This window comes from Bos javanicus, chromosome 14, assembly GCF_032452875.1.
Source record: "Bos javanicus breed banteng chromosome 14, ARS-OSU_banteng_1.0, whole genome shotgun sequence".
In the NCBI taxonomy this organism is placed as follows: domain Eukaryota; kingdom Metazoa; phylum Chordata; class Mammalia; order Artiodactyla; family Bovidae; genus Bos; species Bos javanicus.
The window spans coordinates 81254165-81273791 of record NC_083881.1 but is presented as its reverse complement, the minus strand read 5'-3'; the positions used below and the strand labels follow the sequence as shown (position 1 = coordinate 81273791).

General features: G+C 44.6%; 1 protein-coding gene across 1 annotated transcript; it reads left to right on the top strand.

Annotated features, from left to right (window-relative positions):
• Nucleotides 1-5175: 5175 nt before the first annotated feature.
• On the top strand, nucleotides 5176-17863 carry DSCC1 (DNA replication and sister chromatid cohesion 1). The gene is made up of 9 exons (XM_061439525.1): nucleotides 5176-5460; nucleotides 7770-7938; nucleotides 10381-10515; nucleotides 11794-11884; nucleotides 13993-14131; nucleotides 14631-14683; nucleotides 14894-15048; nucleotides 16184-16332; nucleotides 17376-17863. The coding sequence occupies exons 1-9, from the start codon at nucleotides 5291-5293 to the stop codon at nucleotides 17482-17484; spliced, it is 1170 nt and encodes a 389-aa protein (XP_061295509.1). The 5' UTR covers nucleotides 5176-5290; the 3' UTR covers nucleotides 17485-17863.
• Nucleotides 17864-19627: the final 1764 nt, after the last annotated feature.

The following is a 19627-nucleotide window of genomic DNA, read 5'->3' as shown; positions in this document are numbered from 1 at the left end:
CTGAGAAACCTATATGCAGCTCAAGAAGCAACATTTAGAATTGGACATGGAACAACACACTGGTTCCAAATAGGAAAAGGAGTACTTCAAGGCTGTATATTGTCACCCTGCTTGTTTAACTTATATGCAGATTGCATCATGAGAAACACTAGGCTGGATGAAGCTCTAGCTGGAATCAAGATTGCCAGGAGAAATATCAATAATAACCTCAGATATGCAGATGACGCCACCCTTATGGCAGAAAGTGAAGAAGAATTAAAGAGCCTCTTGATGAAAGTGAAAGAGGAGAATAAAAAGTTGGCTTAAAACTCAACATTCAGAGAACTAAGATCATGGCATCGGGTCCCATCACTTCATGGCAAATAGATGGGGAAACAATGGAAACAGTAGATGACTATTTTTCTGGGCTCCAAAATCATTGCAGATGGTGATTGCAGGCATGAAATTAAAAGACTCTTACTCCTTGGAAGAAAAGCTATGACCAACCTAGACAGCATATTAAAAAGCAGAGACATTATTTTGCCAACAAACGTCCATCGTTTGTTGGCAAAAAGCTATGGTTTTTCCAGTAGTCATGCATGGATGTGAGAGTTGGACTATAAAGAAAGCTGAGCACTGAAAAATTGATGCTTCTGAACTGTGGTGTTGGAGAAGACTCTTGAGAGTCCCTTGGGCTGCAAGGAGATCCAACCAGTCCATTCTGAAGGAGATCAGTCCTGCATATTCATTGGAAGTGAAGAAGAAAAGTTAAAATTTTACCTCCTTCTGCCTCTATAACTCACCTTCCCCTTGCAAAGTCTGGATCACGTAGGTCATGTAGTCTCAGAAAGTGGGGACTTGCAATACTAGAAACTGGAGTTTCTCTCACTCACCCTTGTCCTGCTCTTTGCAATCACCCAGCCCCTGCAAACCTGCTTAATCGTGCCTGTCCAGGCCAGGCATTCCCCTCCCCACCTTGACCACTGTTCCCAGGCGCACAAAACCTCTCAGTTTAAACCAGCCTATTAACAGCTAGTGTTGCCCACTACAGTCTGTCTATAAAAACTCTGTAATCCCTTTGTTCGGGGCTCAGAGCTTAGAGTGTTAACTCCTCTGGGCCCACCGGTGTAATAAACCTGAGTTCTCCAACTCTCCCAGTGTGGTGCTTGGTTTCTTGAGCACTGGTTTCTGCAACAGAAGGACTGGTACTGAAGCTGAAACTACAATAGTTTGGCCAGCTGATGCGAAGAACTGACTCATCGGAAAAAACCCTGATGTTGGGAAAGATTGAAGTCAGGAGGAGAAGGGAACGACAGAGGATGAGATGGTTGGACGGCATCACCGACTCAGTGGACATGAGTTTGAGTAAGCCCTGGAGGTTGGTGATGGACAGGGAGGCCTGGTGTACTGCAGTCCATGGGGTCGCAGAGAGTCAGACAAAACTGACTGACTGAACTGAACTGTAGTGAAATGATACTGGGTCTCTGCAGGAAAAGGGCCACTCAAGAAAGCCTTTGGGAAACTTGGGTGGAGGTGGGGGGTGGCGGTGGTTTGTCTCCTTATTGGGCATGTTCTTGGCTTTTGGTGAGCATGGACTAGGGAAGCTAAGTATTCCCGTTTTCTTGAGACAACACCTCACCATTAGGGAAATTCTACTTTTAATTTTTTAAGGAAACTCCATATTGTTTTCCATAGGGGCTGCACCAATTTACATTCCCACCAACAACACAGGAGGTTTCCTTTTCAAGGATGCATATTTTAATCCCTATGACAATTACTTTAGAAATGCAAAGAGAAAGGGCTAAAATATCAGTGGATAAATTATAATTAAATTCGTTTTTAAAGATTTCAAGAAATCCACAGGACAGAAAAGGAAGGAAAGAGTTAAAAGAGGTGGAACATGGTGATCACAGCTGGCCCATAAAATACGTCTCCATAAAATTAAAATGACTGAAATCACATAGAGTATGTTCTCCATGTATAAGCCATACCATACAACATTAAAAATGAATAAATACCTGGAAAATCACATATACAAATACAGTGGGGAATACAATGCACTCCTAAATAATTCTTGGATCAAAGAAGTAATCACAAAGAAAATCAGAAAATATTTTGAACTGTGTGATAATGAAAGTTAACTTTTCAAAATGTGTACAATACTGAAGCTAAAGCAGAGCTTTGAGAAAAATTTATAGTTTTAAGTGTGTATATTAGTAAAGGAGTCCTAAAATCAATGATAAGAAAATAGAAAAAGAAGAGTAAAGCAAACCCCAAGTAATTAGAAGTTAATACTAAATAAATATTTCTTGTCCTTTTTCCAGTGGGCATAAGGAAACTTTGGGGGGTACTAAGAATGTTCTGTGCATTTTGATTGTGGTGGTGGTTTCACCGGTGTGTAAATTTGTCAAATCGTTAATTTATACACTTTAAATGGATGCAATTTATTTTACTTAAATTATATATCAATAAAGTGAATTTCCCTGGAGAAGGCAATGGCAAACGACCCCAGTATCCTTGCCTGGAAAATCCCATGGGCCGAGGAGCCTGGTGGGCTGCAGTCCATGGGGTCGCAAAGAGTCGGCTCGACTGAGCGACTAACAGAAAGTTGATCTAAAAACAAAAAAGGCCTGAGGCAGGGTGCGTCCTCTAAATTTAGGAAACAGCAGGGCACCTGGGTGAGGGGGGTGGTGTGGAGATTGCATAGGGTCTTATGAGCCTTGAGAAGGACTTTAGGCTGTGGACATAAGTTAAGATCGCGAAGACAAAAGCATTACTTACCACCCTGTTCTGTATGGGTTAAATCATAACCCACTGTGGTTGGCGATGGCCAGGGCAACCTGAAAGGAATTCAGGATAAAAAACTCAAGGAGGCAATCTATGCTTTGGATGAGCAGGCCCTTAGATAGTCAGATGCATATCTCAGAAGAATTTCAGTGACCCTAGACTTTTGCATCTTCCCAGACATAGAAAAGCACTAAGATCATTAACCTGATACTCCTTTGTGTTCTCTGTGATCAGTAGAAGGCTTCTAACAAGACGTATGCAAAACTGTAGACTTCCTTAATGGCTCAGAATCTGCCTGCCAGTGCAGGAGACGTGGGTTCGATTCCTGGGCTGGGAAGACTCCCTGGAGAAGAGAATGGCTTACCCACTCAACTATTCTTTCCTGGAGAATTCCATGGACAGAGGAGCTCGGCAGCTACGGTCCACAAGGTCACAAAGAGTCAGACACGACTGAGCAACTAACGCTAACATTAACTATGCCTGAATGCACGTATTTCCTAGCCAAAAACCAGATATAAACTGGCTTCTCCCCTACCTCCTTTATGTTGAGTGATTAACTCCCAGGCCCTAGTCTTCATAAAGACCCTGATGAAACTAAAATTCACAACTCCACACTGTGTATTTTTAAATTACCAGAATTTATTATTTTTTTTATTATTTACTTTAATTTTATTTAGATAGCATCACCGACTCAATGGACATGAATTTGAGCAAACTCCTGGAGACAGTGAAGGACAGGGGAGCCTGGCATGCTGTAGCCTACGGGGTCCCAAAGAGTCGGATATGAATTAGCACTGAACAACAATGAAAAGACATTCTGAAAGAGATCAGAATCCATTATTGATCAGATTATTGCAAGGATGAAGTTGGTGAAGTAAAGTGAAAGTCGCTCAGTCGTGTCCGACTCTGCGATGCCATGGGCTATACAGTCCATGGAATTCTCCAGGCCAGAATATTGGCGTGCGTAGCCTTTCCCTCCTCCAGTATAGTAGAAGATAATGTATATGAGATACACAGCTGAGTGCTTGACTCAGTAAATATTTAATAAATATTTATTCTCTTTTCTAAAGCAAAGGAGAAGAAAATGGCAAATCAGACTGCACTGTGTGACGTGAAACAGTACCTCTATCTAGTGGGGAAATTTTTAACTGCCTACCTAAAAAGTTTAATTAATAAAAGATGTGAGGTTAAACACCTAAGCTACTGTAGCTCCCACAGAATGAAATAAATCTTCTATGAATAATAACTTCCTTATCTGAGTGATTTTTAAGTAAATACAAGCTAAAGTGCTTTGCGAGACATTGCTTTACTCTGTTTCTCGTACCACGTGCAACTCTTTCCTCCAGGGAGGCATATCTGGAAAGGCTTCTGCCTCCAATATTTGGCGAGGTTTCATCTTCAGTCGGGAGAAGGAAACGGCAACCCACTCCAGTGTTCTTACCTGGAGAATCCCAGGGACGGAGGAGCCTGGTGGGCTGCCGTCTATGGGGTCGCACAGAGTTGGACACGACTTAGCAGCAGCGGCGGCATCTTCAGTCGAATTTTCAGTTGCACATCCCACTCTCGCTGGGTGATCTTATTATCAAACCGAACTGCTCGCCTGACGTGTAGAAAAGCCAATCCAGTGGCACCAGGCCGTGGTGAAGGAAGGCGAAATGGAGCAGGAGCCTGTGGAGCTCCTGGGCAGGGAGGCCTTTCCAACAGGTGCTGACTGGGGATGGGAGCGGATGGAGACGAGAGAACAGCCAAGAAGCAACAGCGCAGCCTTGGGGCAGAGTCCCCGTTCCGCCGCAAGGGATCACCGAATCTCTGGGCTCTTTTACAGAACCGAAACGCCCAAGCAATGGAAGATGTTCGCGTTCTTCACCCCGGAGACGGCCGAGTCTGCTGTCCTCAAGAGGCGCATCGGGAGCCCACCTGAGGCCAGAGCTGAGCAGTGTGGGCTGAGGGGCCTGGGGCCCGTCCACGGGTCACTCAGAGTCCGGCCCGGCTGAGCGGCAGCGCGCACGCGGGCAAGGTTAGGTCGGCGAGAGTCGCTCAGGCGCGTCCGACTCTGCGATCCCTTGGACTATACAGTCCACGGAATTCTCCAGGCCAGAATACTGGAGTGAGCAGCCTTTCCCTTCTCCAGGGGATCTTCCCCATCCAGGGATCGAACCCAGATCTCTCGCAATGCACGCGGATTCTTTACCAGCTGAACCACCAGGGAAGCCCTTCACGTATTGAAAGATTCATGCAACGATGCGGGCAAAACGCGTATGCCAAGGCCCGCCCGCCGCAGAGCAGACGGCCAGGAGAGCGGGGTCCCCGCGGGAAACGGGGCGCGGGGCGCAGCGGAGGGGCGGGGCCGGACCGCCCAGTCTCCCCCCGCCCCCGGGGGCTCGGGCGCGCCTGTGCCGCCGCCCCGCCCCGTCCCTGGCCCGCCCCGCCCGCCCGCCGAGGCCGCGCTTCTCCCGGCGCGCTTTTCCCGCGCCGTTTCCCGCGTCGGGGGCTCGTCTCTGTCGCCCCCCGGCCCCCGGCGGCCATGGAGAGGACCCGCGCCGAGGTGGACGCGACACTGCAGACCGCCAAGCTGGACGCGGCCGAGCTGCTGCCCGCCGCGCACTGCCTGCGCTTCGGGCCCGCGGCCGCCGGCGACGTGTGCCTGCTGGAGCTGGAGCCCGCGCTGTGCGGGCGGCTGCAGGCCGGGCGCAGGTGCGGGGCCACGGGGGAGGGTGCAGAGAGGACCCGGGGGCGGAGGGCGCAGGTCGGGGGACGCCAGGGGGTGCAGAGAGGAGCCCGCGCTGCGCCGGCGACTGCGGGCGGGGAGTCCGGGGAGGAGCCCGCGCGCCCCCTCGCCCCCTCGCCCGGGACCAGCGGGGCGGCCAGCCCACCCAGCTGGCGGCCCCGCCGCGCGGACCTCGCAGCCCCGCGGGCGGGCGCGAGTCCGGAAGCGGCTCCGCGGAAGTCGGGGGTGTTCCCGAACCGCGCGCCCGGCCGAGCGCCGAGCGCCGGCGTGTCACCGTGACGCCCGGTGGGAGTGTCAAGATTTAGGAGTTCCTCTCTTCGCCTTCTTAGGTTTATTTTACCCAAGGTGTAGCCAGGACTTTGGGGGAAGTTTAAAACTTTTTTTTTTTTTTAACAGGTAATTGTGGAAGGCCCTCAAAAAAACAAAAACAAACAAAACTCGCTTGGGGTCAAGTACTGAGAATCTGAAGCCGTTTTCTAATGCTAGGCCCGCCGCACATTTGCTGCAGGACCATGTGAAAAACATACAGAAGTCCATTCTCTGTCTCAACTTTGTGCAGTCCCGGAAGACGAGGAGTTAGGCGTTCTTGTTTAACTGTCCTCTGCACTGTTGTTCTCTGACACCTGTAGTTATTATATAGCTGTGGCTCAGGTGGTAGAGTCGGCCTGCGATGCAGGAGACCCGGGTCGGGAAGATCTCCTGGAGGAGGGCATGGCAACCCATTCCAGCACTCTTGCCTGGAGAATCCCATGGACAGAGGAGCCTGCAGACCATGGAGCCTAGAAGGGTCGGACACAGCTGGAGCGGCTTTCACCCTTGTTATCTTGTAGGCTTTGAAAATTTGGGCGACTTCCCTGGTGGTCCAGTGGCTAAGACTGTGCTTCCAAGGCAGGGGCCGGGGTTCAGTCCCTGATCAGGGCGCTAGATCCCGCGTGCTGAGGCTAAGAACTGGTGCAGCTAAATAAATACACTTGTTTTTAAATTATGCTGCCTTTAGACTTTCACTTCTCTTATTTTACTCATCGAACATTATTATAGTCATAGGCTAGTTTTCAGATGCTAGCAGTGAAGGATCTCTCAGGGAACTAAGGGAGAAGCATCACTGTGGGTTTTCATTTCATCTCAGCTGAGTTGGCAGGACTTTGAGAAAAGACTTCAGGTGTGAGCACCTGCTTTTTCCAGTTATAGTTAATCTAGCTGGCAAAAACCAGAATGAAAAGGTGTGTTAAATTTTTTTTTTTTTGGTGAAGGAAGGGGTTGTTGTTTTAAAATATTTGAAAGCAGAGATGGTACAATGTGGATGTATATGTTAAGAGAAGGTACTTAGGACTATTGGATGTTGTTAGCACCAGAAAGCTTAAAAAAAAACACAAACCTATATTTTCACTTAAATGTAGGATTAGTTTTTCTAAAAAAAATTTCAGTCTTTCAGTTCAGGTTTTTTATTACTTATTTTAAAGAAGTGAATTGGGTACCGGAGGATTAAACATAGGCAGGGAGGACTGCTAGAATCAACTCCGTTTTTGTCATCTCCGTTATCTTCATCATTTATTTTTCTTCTTCCCCCTTCTCGCTTTTGACCTTCCCCTCTTCTTCTTTCTTTTTTCTACCCGTGACCCTTTGTCAGAGACATCGTTTACTCTAGTTTGTAAACATAGCCATTGCACATTTTCCTTTCAGCACTGAGGCCTTCTTTTCTCAAGGTCCCAGTTTCTTTCAGCGTGGGTGATGATTAGGCCAGGATGTGTTCATCTGATGGTGAGGGGTTGCTCAGGCCAAAACAGGAAGGACCACTTGGGTGGGTACCATGGCCAGCAGCATAGTCCTCGTCAGGGAGCTTATTAGTAATGCAGAATCCTATGTCCCATCCCAGACGAATTGCATCCTGACCTGCTTTTTAACAGGGTTCCCTAACACGCACACTCATAAGTTTGAAAAGTATTGCTTTAGCGATTTTAGAAAGTTGTGACATCTTGACTGCAGGCTACGGATCCTCTTCCCAGCGGTTTACACAAAGATGCCATGTGGTAACATTCGGCCTCTGGTTTTTTTTTGGCCCGTGTGGAGTTATTTTTCCTTAGTGAGTCAGTTGGCGCAGTCCTTCCCCTGTGGAGCCCATCATTGTGGGGAGGTGGGGTGCCTGTGAGAGGAGGGGCCAGACATAGCCTCAAGACTTCATTGTAAATTCTAGAAACCTAGAGGGTTTTGGAACTGTGTGTAATGAGGCTGGGCATTGGTGTCTCAGTAAACCAAGTATTTTCTTGTTTTCCTGCAGTCTAGTGATTCGTGGTGATAAGGATGAGCAGGCGGTTCTGTGCAGTGAAGACAAAACATACGATCTGAAAGTAGCAGACACTTCCAATATGTTGCTTTTTATTCCTGGCTGTAAAATTCCAGAGCAGCTGAAGATGGAAGAAACACACGGTAACATTATTCACACTGAGGTACTGTCTTCTGTTTCCCGACTTATGTGAAAAAGACAGCATGCCTTCAATTGGAAACTCAGGGTGTGAGTTTCACCACCTTCCCTGGTGGCCCAGTGGTTAAGACTGTGCTCCAGCGCAGGTGGCGTGGGTTCGGTTCCTGGTTGGAGAACTAAGATTTCCCATGCTTGAGGCCAAAAAAAAAAAAACCCAAAAAAACTGGAGGTGTGAAATGTATAATCACAGAGAATCTGAAATTTTCTCTGATGAAACTGGAAATTTCTCAGCATTATTTTTGTTTGTTTGGAGTCATGTAAAGTTGTCTCTATTTTCCCCATGTGATGTTTAAGTCCTAGATAAGCTGACCATTTTCTGTAATAAAGAAAATTTACTATGAGGCGACTCATTCTAAAAGTTTTGCCTATTTTCAGGGAGTTCTGCTGTGGATAGCTTTTGAAAGGTGATTCCCTCAAACTATAACTAGTGCATTAGGTGATGTAGGGAAATGAAAAAATATGTTTTTGAGGGAAGTGTGTTCCTCACCTTTGAAGTTGGTTTAGTTCATTACTATCCGTGGCCATGTATAACAAATTCTTAATTACTTTGGAGACTACTGATGGCAGATACCAAACATAAGTTTCTATCCTGGCTCGATAGTTACACATATACAGTCAAAGCACCTTAATTCTATTAGATTAACTTCAAACCAACTACTTCCTAAAAACAGAATTGCAATAGAAATAAGGGAAAATACTGGGACACCTGAGTGGTTCATATGTTGCTAGAACAGAGGAACTGCCAGTAAAGATGATACTTTGACTTTTGTAGAGTTACGTGTTTGATTGTGATGAGCTAGAGATTTTGACTTTCATCCTTTTGGAAAAGATGTTATTTTTTTCATCATGACCTGTCTTGTGGTTTTTTGGAGAGGATATAAACATCTGTGAGTCCCTTTGAGCTCTTCTTACCGGAGTTCTGTGTTCTGGGACCAAGTAAAACTTACCAGAGATCTGGAGCCAGAGTTTCAGAATCTTTGGGTTGCACTTCAGATGCTTGAAAAGGCTCGGTCAGGAACGCACCTGAGCAGAGCAGGCTGGCATTGATAAATGGCAGTGGGTGCCCAGGCTTGGGGGTGATAGGGAATGGGGGTCTGTGACAGATTGGGGTGCACAGGCCTCAGGCAGGTAGGTAGGCGCTTCTTGGCCTTGTGGGAAAGCAGCCCATCATTGCCAGACCTTCTGATTTCTTTTGTCCAAGTGAAGCTTAAAATCTAGTTTTTAGGGGGCAAAATCTCCTTATGTTTCAATGTTGACAACGAATTAAAAGTCCATACTGAGCTTCGTTTTCCCCCTTAACACAAAAGCACACACCAGCGTCTGTATGTTGGGTCCAGCCCCTCTGTGAGCTGTGCCTGAGCTCAGCAGTCATTCAGTTTTGGTCCTTAAGCTTTGCTGAGACTCCGCGGCACCTCCAGTAGGCTCTGGACCTTGCCTCGTCCATCACGGCTTCTCCTGGTTTGAGAGTGGATGCGCCTCTGACCGTCCGTCTTAGGGCTGCAGTGTATCCCAGAGAGGATCCATTTCCACCTTTTTCCAGTTCTTTCATGTGAAACAGTTACTGAGTGCCTACTAAGTGCTGGTGTTGATTGGGCAAATCCTGGAGACTGAAGAGAAGGATAACAGCGGTTTACCCGTCATTTAGCCACTATCACCTGATTTGAGTGACAGGCCTCTACTTCTCAAGTCCAGTAAGGAATTAGTTGCTGTTCTACCTAGTGGAAGCTCTTGCATTGAATAGAAGTCTTTCTTTTTTCACATCTGCTTAGTTTTAGCATCATGAGCAACACAGAGCAAGAGCGCTGCCTCTTCACTGTAACATCTATGCATAATTTGAAGACTAGGATTATGCTCTTCTTTACTTTCTGTTTTTCCGCCTAAATGTCTTCTTTCTCTGTGGTTTCTACGTGGTTTGCAGAATTGTCACCTTGCTAGTCATTCTCTTCTGGGCACACTCTTTAAGTTTCCAGAATGCACTTGAGATGTGGAAGGCAGGAGGAGGGGGCGACAAGGATAGATGGTTGGATGGCATCACCAACTCAATGGACATGAATCTGAGCAAACTTCGGGAGATAATGAAGGACAGGGAAGCCTGGTGCGCTGCAGTCCATGAGGTTGCAGAGAGTCGGATGTGACTTAGCCACTGAACAACAATGACAACAGAAGCCTAATTATCCATTCTCATTATGTTGGCAGTGTCTTCTTGACTGAGATTTAAACAGATGTGACCTGCACATGGGTAGCCATCTCAAGCAGATGGCTGGATGAGCACCTTCTCAGCAGAAAGCAGAATGCCTTGGCTCCCTTTCTTGCTTCTAATGGAGGACGGATGTGTTGGATGAAATTTTATGTAAACTTTTCTTTTAGAATGGCCCCTAAAAGATTATGATGTATTTGTAATCCCTAGATCTTTGGTTTTTCTAACAATTACTGGGAATTAAGAAGATGTAGACCTAAACTAAAGAAGTTAAAGAAACTTTTGATGGAAAATACCTATGAAGGACCTGACAGTGAAAAAGAAAAGGATTCCAGTCACTCAAAAGTAAGACTATTATTTTCATTTTTTTAATTGGAATTTTAAAAATAGAGCTATAATGACATTCTTTAATGGTGACATTCTTTTTAAAGTTCATATTATGAAAATTTCAAACATACCCCAAAGCAGAAAGACTCATGTTCACTCTGTTGGCCATTTGTCAATATTTTGTCAATCTCATTTCTTCTGTCCCCCTACCGCCTCCCATCGTATTTGTATTAGAAGTTCAACTGATTGACCTTTTTGCTTTGTCACGGCTTTATTGAGATCTGATTCATATACCAAGCAATGTGCTTATTTTAAAGGGTGTAATTCAGCAGTTTTCAGTGCATTCACAGAGTTATGCGATCATCAACTTGATGAAGTTTAGAATATTTTTATCACCCCTCCAAGGAAACTCTGTACCCCTTAGCTGTTCCCTCTCAATCCCGCCTTTCTCTCCTCTCTCCCACCTCAGCCCGAGGCTGCCTCTGGGCATTTTGTGTGAATAGAATCAGATAAGTGGCTTTTTCTGGCAGGCGTCTTTGGCCTAGCGTGCAGTTTTCAGGGCCCATCGGTTCCTTTTCGTTGCTGAATGATGCCCTGTCTTATGTGTGCCATATTTTATGCGTCCATTCATCAGCTGATGAACATTTGTGTAGTTGCTACTTTTTGATTGTTGTCAATTACGTGCTTATTGTGAATAACAGTGCTGTGAACACTTATGTTCAAGTGTCTAGTGAACCTGTGCTTTAATTTTTCTTGGAGATACACACACACACGAGTGAAATTGATGGGTCCTGTGGTCACTCTATATGGGCTTTATATAGAATGTTTATACAGAAACCCCTTTGCCAATTTTCAATTGGGTTACTTTATTATTAAATTGTTGGAGAGTTTTTTATGTAATCTAAACACAAGCTCTTTGACAGAGAGAATTTGCAAATATTTTCTTCTATTTTATGAGTTATCGTTTCACTTTCTTGACTTTTTTAAAAAACACTGTGGCAAGTGAAAGTACAGAAGTTTTCGTTTTGATGAAGTGCACATGATGTGTTTGCATTTTAGTGCTTGTGTTTTCAGCATCGTATCTAAAACGATTGCCACATTCAACATCACAAAGATTCGCTCTGTTTTCTTCTAAGATGTTCTCTGACTTTGTCTAGTCATCGTTACACATAAACTAAAGAAATTCAGCTATAAATGTTGCCTTATCTGTCCCTATGTTTTATCCCCTCAAAATTCAGTAAGTCTGAAAAAAATTCTTTGTCCTAAAACGCGTTTTTTTGTTTGTTTTTGTTTCAGTATACGACTGAAGATTTGCTTGATCAAATTCAGGCAAGTGAGGAAGAAATAATGACCCAGTTACAAGTTCTCAATGCCTGTGAGATTGGAGGTAGCATTACTTACTGTTATCAATAGTGGTGGGATTGGGCATCGTTTGAGAGAGAGAGGTTTTTGTACATCTCCCTCTGTTTATTGCCGCTGCATGCTGTTTTTTGAGTCCTCTTCTGGTCTTAGAGATGACGATATTTGTGTTTTGGGGAGTAGGGTAGAGACTCCATGTGATCACCTCTAACAAGGATGTCAGTCTCTGACCAGTGACTTGATTCACTCCTTACAGGCCTTTTCCTTTGGAGTACATGGTAATAGAGGAACCACGTTTGATCAGGAAAGGTCTCAGATATCAGGAATCTTTTCCCTTCATTGTCTTTAATAGGTGAGGAAGCCAAGGCCTGGGAAGGGGGACAGACTGGTCCAGGGCCCCATGTCGAGACAGTGACAGGGTGAGGCATCAAACCAGGGACTTGAACTCCTGGCTCAGAATTAACTCACTGAATTTCCAAACTGCTTGGAAGATCTATTTATTCTTGTGATCACTCAGCATGCTTTTGAGTAAGTGTGAAGTAGTTTATATAATAAACCTGTGTAAAAGCAGTAGCAGCAGTAGCCCAGCAGAACCGTCTTCAGTGTTTTTTGACTTTCTTCTGGTCCGGAGTGGGGGAGTGGGAGCTTCCCCCCAACCCCTACCCTCCCCACACGCCGCCTCTGGGCCTACATTAACACTTGAGTAGACGTTTGTGTGCATTGCTCAGCCCTCTCAAACTTGCCCAGAGAAGCAGCTTAATTCTGCACCCACGTGTTAGGAAGGAGGAAATTGGCATGGTGTGGTGGATGCACTTTTCAATTTACTCACAGTCTTCCAAGCAAGATGAGCTTCTGTGGTCAATTCTGCTGAGCAAAGCAGCTGCACATGACTTTAGAACTAACTGGAAGCACTTGGTTCTTTGTTGTGGTTCCTTGAGTTTTTAATTGTGGAGGCCTGCTTCTAATTACTATGGTATAGGGATACCATGAGTATTAAGGTTAAGAATAGAAAACTGGATGTAATGCAGCCCTCTGCATTTTTTGTGTATTGCATGTTTTGTTTATTTTGGTGTGTGTGTGGTGGGGTGGGATGCATAGGTGTTTTCCCTACTATTCTTTTTCAGTTTTGCATCACACATTCCATGTTTTAACATTGCTTTTATTCAGAATAAGAATAGGAACATTCTCCCATGGAAATGATGGCTGTGCACTTGACTTGTTTCTCCAGGGACGGTGGCAGTGCCTTTGGCTATAAGATGGCGTTTCATCATCTTTCACAGGGATTGGGAAATATATCTGGACACCCAGCCTTTGTTTCGCTGCTGGTCCGCATCGTACCTGAGTCTGTTATCTCGTGAATGAACTAGACTTCTTTTTTAAAAGCATATTTATTCTTCCATTTGGCTGCCTGGCGTCTTAGTTGCTTGCGGCGTGTGGGTCTTCACTGCATCCTCGGGATCCTTCACTGTGGTGCACTGATTTTCCAGCTGTGCTGCTCAGGCCTCAGCAGTCGGCGCCCACGGGCTCTCTCGCTGTGGCGTGCAGGCTTAGTTGCTTCTCGGAGTGCGGGATCTTAGTTCCCCGACCGGTGATCCAGCCCACATCCCCTGATTGCACAGCATATTCCTGACAACTGGACCACCAGGATAGTCCTTGAGTAGACTTCTTTGTGAGCACGGGAATGGCTCTCCAAGGTGGCTGGCGGGAGGGCATTAACCACGACAGTGCCCTGCTGCGGAGGTTACCGTGTGGAGTATCCAGTCCGCGACCTCAGCTCCTTTGTGTGACCCTCTAAGAAAATGACTGGACCAGCTACCGGTTTCCCCATTTCCATTTAGAGCAACAAGATTATTATGAGATAATTGAGGATTAAAGCACTTGGAAAAAAAAGTCAAAATGTTGGTCATGTGCAAAGTACTCTTTAAAAACCACCTGACCCCCCCGACACAGTTTGCAAAGATTGGGAGAAAAGCTGGAACAGAAGCATTGTTTATAAAGAAAGCTAAGACATGTCTCTTTTTTGCAGTGGGCAAGAGTATATTGCTACTATATGAGTCTTATCAGTCAATTCATTTGTTTACATTAAATTCGTTTAAAATGAATGTTCTTCAGTAAATGTAACTTTGGAATTTATAGGTTATTGGAGGATTCTCGAATTTGATTATGAGATGAAACTTCTGAATCATATAACTCAGCTTGTGGATTCTGAATCTTGGTCTTTTAGCAAAGTTCCTTTGAATACATGCCTTCAGGAACTTGGACCATTGGAGCCAGAGTAAGTATTTATTCCGCGTCCTTCCAGATTTTAAGGGAAAGAAAATTATTATCCAGGGTAGGACTAAACTCAGGGCATAGACTGTTTATATTTTAATATCATATAGAAATCTGAAAAATATACAACTAAAAAGGACTTGGGAATTTTGGTCACTGGGAAGAATAAATGTCACTTTTTTTCCCTGCCATTAAAAATATAAAGAAATAATTATATATGTTATTTTATAATAAATGTATGCTCACATGATGTGTATAAAAATATTTAACATGGGGCCTGACATATTGTAGCTTTCCAGTATATTTTAGTTTTTATTTTTTAAAGTTTCTTGGCTATACCACATAGCCTATGGGATCTTAGTTCCCTGACCAGGAATCAAACCTGTGACCAGGGAAGTCCCAGTATTTCAAATTTATATCTTAATTTATAGTTAGCAATATTGTTTGAAAGTTAATGCATAAAATTGTGAAAACTTTTCAAATAAGTGTTTAAAATTTTTCAGGGAAATGATTGAACACTGTCTTAAATGTTATGGAAAGAAATACACAGAGGAAGGTAAGATTGGGAGAATGTTTTAACAAGTGTTTTAACTCTTGGTGTGTTAAACTTGGCATGCCTTTTGAAGTGTCTTCCTGTTAAAACCGAGATCTCCATGAGGGGATGGGAGATGAGTTGTGAGTGTCCTTCTGTGAGTTTGCACTGAGGGAAAGGGGACGGTGTATAATTCGGAAGACAGTGTGCCACCATCTGCTGCCCTTTCCTTAGGCGAAGTTTATTTTGAACTGAGTGCAGATAAGATATGCAGAGCTACAGCACAGATGCTACTTCAGAACGCAGTGAAGTTCAATCTCGCTGAGTTTCAGGAAGTATGGCAACAGAGTGTTCCCGAAGGAATGACAACTAGGCTTGATCAGCTTAAGGTAAGGTGGCGACGTGATTACCTCCATAACTCAGCAGGTTATGAGGCGGAATGAAGCCTGTATTGGAACTGAATTTGGAACTGAACTGGAACTGAATTTATTTTCCTACCTGAGGGGTGCACTCTACATTCAATCCATCACAAAAATCCTTTAAAAAAACAAAACAAAACCCCACAAAGCCCACTTAATTGAAGTATACTTCACATATCACAGTCTGCCTGTTTGTAAAGGATTTGTAGCAAATGTAATGAGTTTCCAGCCACCGCAGTCTAGGTTCAGAACGTGTGTCACCTCAGTACGATCGCTTGGGCCCATTTACAGTCGGGTTGACGCCTAGGTTTCCCTTGGGCTTCCCTGGTGGCTCAGCTGGTAAAGAACCCGCCTGCAATGCGGGAGACCTGGGTTCCATCCCTGGGTCGAGAAGATCCCCTGGAGAAGGGAAAGGCTACACACTCCAGGATTCCGGCCTGGAGAATCCCATGGCGTCGCAGAGTCGGACACGACTGAGACTTTCACCTCCTAGGTTTCCTGAGATAGTGGGACTTAGAGCAGGTTTGGGCAGCAGACACAATGAGTTCATATATAAGTTCAGCTAAAGAGGTCTGGTGCTTAGACAAGGGATTTGAGGTGAAGTCCAAATATTACAGTCATTAGCAAGTAGTGGTGGATGGAATCACAGGTTTAGAGGAGGTTACCCAGGACAGTGACAGCAAAACAGTTAGAGGGATGGTCTGGGGCCCAGGGAATTACATCAGGTCAGGAGAAAAGGCATGAAATCGTGATGCAGGCTTAAAGAGGAAGAGGTGATCGATACTAATGAAGTAAAGGGGGCTAGTGAGATGAGTCCAATAAAGGGCCCATGGGCTTGGTAACGACAGCTCACAGTGAGCTTTAGAACTAGAGCCTTTTCACTAAACTGGTGGTGGTAAGAGCCAGATTCTAGAAGGGAAGGGAAGTGACTGCTCAGAGGCGCTCTCTTTATGAAAAAGCCTATTGTAAGCTTCTCAGCTTCATGATGCTGAGGTTTTACATACCTCGGGCTGAGCTCAACATAAGGTAAAAGAATGAGTCACTTTTTTTTTTTTTTTAAACATTAAACTATTACTTGAGCTCTCCTTTTTCTCATTTCTTACAGGGTTTGGCCTTGGTAGACAGACAGTCAAGACCAGAAATCATATTTCTGTTGAAAGCAGAAGACTTACCTGAGGGGGATCAGGAACGTTTCAATAGTCTGTTCTCTCTGAGAGAGAAGTGGACAGAAGAAGATATTGCTCCATATATTCAGTAAGTGATTTATTACAGATGGATTTTGAGGATTGCTCTTTTGTAGCAGGTAGCAGAGGGTTTCCGTTTTGTGTTGTTTTGAGTCTTCCCTGATGGCTCTACTTCCTTCCCAGCGCTCTCAAGTCCTGGCTGGCTCTCCTCTTACCATTCTCCATAAGTACTGATCTGGATGGTGGGGGATGTGTCATCTCTCTGCCTTTCTCCTGTGTCTAGAATCACTTCTCTGCTCTTCTTGCAAACTGCAACTCTTAGAGGAACGGTCTGCTGTGTACCCTCCTGTGACTGTAAGGCAACCACTCCTCTCTGATGGCCACCTTCTTTTTTTCCTGCTGCCTTAACATTTGGGGAGAAGTCAGAATTCCTAAGAACAAGTTCACCCTAAAGTCACTACTTGCAAGACTGACCCAAAATGCACTGCTGCTGCTAAGTCGCTTCAGTCGTGTCTGACTCTGTGCAGCCCCATGGACAGCAGCCCGCCAGGCTCCTCCGTCCCTGGGATTCTCCAGGCAAGAACACTGGAGTGGGTTGCCAGTTCCTTCTCCAATGCATGCATGCATGCTAAGTCGCTTCAGTCGTGTCCGACTCTGTGCGACCCCATGGACAGCAGCCCACCAGGCTCCTCTGTCCACAGTATTCTCCAGGCAAGAACACTGCAGTGGGTTGCCATTTCCTTCTCCCAAAATCCACTAACAAACCCCACCACTTCCTCCTTGTGTCCCATGCCTCTTGGGGCCTCTCTCTTCTCTTTACCCAGCCTCAGTTTTCTCATATCTCACGTGGGGTTAAATAATACATGACTCATACTCTCACCATGAAGGTTGGAGATAATACATCCATGTAATGTATCTAGTTCAGTTATGGCTTAGTAGCCTGTCTTTACTCATCTCTCTCCCCAGAATGCATACCCCTCTGTTTGTTGGAAAGGTGGACTTAGGGGAGAGATATAAAGAACGAGTGCTGTGAATATCGTGTTATGTTCCCTAGACTATTTTTGATGTTCATTTTTTTAATTTTGTTCATTAATTTTTTTATCGTTCCCACAGAGATTTGTGTGGAGAGAAGCAAACCATTGGTGCACTGCTCACAAAATATGCTCGATCTTCAATGCAAAATGGTGTTAAAGTTTATAACTCAAGAAGACCCATTTCTTAAAAAGAACAACAGTTTTTTCTTTGGGACTAAAGTTGCTGGATATAAGAAAATGTTTTTTTATGTATTTGTATTTCAGACTTTGAAAAACCCAGTGCTTTGGGGCCTTTTCTCCTCATCTTCAGTATTTTAAAACTACTGCTCTTTTTTCTTAAAGGTGATAGGATATTTTATGTCTTTCAGGATATGTTGTTTCATGTACACAGTGTAAACAAGGACAAAAGTGTTATCTTCTATATTTAGTATATTTTGGTAGTCTATATGAGTTCATGTATACAGTAACAGGTTTGGTTTTTTTATATTGCAAATTGCATTTATTTAATTAGGATTTGGCACTCTAGTCATTAATAAATTTGAAAGTTTTCAGAGAACTAAATAGTAATAGTGTCGTAGAAGAGAATTATTTATTTACTTAAATATCATTTCCCAAGTGAGTTCCCCTCTACTTTTGACCTTCCACCAAAATAGCAAATCACGTGATGCTATCAACTATTTAAAGTAGTTGTTTGTATTGATGAAATGGGCTTGATAATGGCTCCTGTTCACCTGGCTCCTGTAGATATGATTTCAGAAAGACAACAGTGAGTGGTCCTGAAGAGAGATCTTAGTTCCCTGCCCAGGAATCAAATCTGGGTGGCCTGGATAAAAAACCGAGAATCCTAGCTGCTAGTCCACCACCAGGGGCTAGAAAGTGAAACTGAAAGTGTTAGTCGTTTAGTCGTATCCAACTCTTCGAACCCATGGACTGTAGCCCCTCCAGGCTCCTCAGTCCATGGGATTCTCTGGATGAGAACACTGGAGTCGGTTGCCACTCCCTTCTCCAGGAGATCTTCCCAACCCAGGGATTGAACCCAGGTCTCTGGCATTGCAAGTAGATTCTCTACTGTCTGAGCCATGAGGGAAGCACCAGGAGCTAGACCAAGAAGTAAAGTTCCCCTGGCTCTTGCCTCCTTTGAAAACAAAAATGTTTTGAGGAGGCAAAAACTGTAAAAACAGGTACAAAGTTTATTTTCAGAGATACAGCATAACAAGTGGGGGAGCATGGAGAGAAACAGTTTAAGACAGAATAAGGCAGAAATACACACCAGAAAAGAAAGGGTGTGGCTGTCCTCCCTAATGAGTAGGAGCACAGTAAAGATGACTTAAATCACTTCTATAGGACAGTTCTTCCTGGTCTTTGTTTTCCTTTGGCCCATCTTCTTCTTTCCCCACATCTGATCTGTTCCAGGATACTCCCTAAGGTCCATGCGCAACTTTTTGCTAAAGATGGATTCCACCACAGAGACCACTGGGGGTACTGGTGCCCTGCCTCCCTTTTTTACCTCCAGGGAGCCTTTTTGCACCTGTGTGGTCAGGAAGTTGCCTTGACCTCAGGAGTGGTCATCTCTCTATTCCCGAAGAGCTCAGCTTCTGCAACCGGCTTTGTCCTTGGAGTGTGGGGAAAACAAAGCTTCAGTTTTTCTCCACTTGACAGATACCAGCTGCCCAGCCCAGGGGCCCCTCTATCTCCTACCTCAGATATGCACTTTGGGATGAAATTTGCTTCCCATTCTTTCTTTAACCCAGTGACATCTTTTTAACCCAATTGCATCTATCATGCTAAATATTCTCCATCTTCCATGCAAAATGGTATTAAAAAGTTTGTAATTCAAGAAGACCCTTTTCAATACTAATCCCCTGTGAAGAATACTAACAATAGTTTATAATCCTATAATGAAGGATACTGACACAGGTAATACTCAAAAACTACAAGTAATTTCTGGTTTTGGAATGCTTGATAAAGTTACTTTACATCTTTATTTTCCTAGTATGTTTTCCTTTAGACCAAAGTTCAAATTAATTTTAGCTAATGAACTTGTCATCAGGACAGTTGGAAGAGTTAAACCTGGTCCAAAGTTAAAAAAAAAAAAGTTAATGGATAATCCACAATTAACCAAGATTCAACTGTCACTGGAATTTACAACCGTTTTATTCCCATGCACATGAAATGCCGCCGCCGCCGCCAAGTCGCTGCAGTCGTGTCGGACTCTGTGCGACCCCACGGACTGCAGCCCACCAGGCTCCCCGGTCCCTGGGATTCTCCAGGCAAGAACGCTGGAGTGGGTTGCCATTTCCTTCTCTGATGCATGAAAGTGGAAAGTGAAAG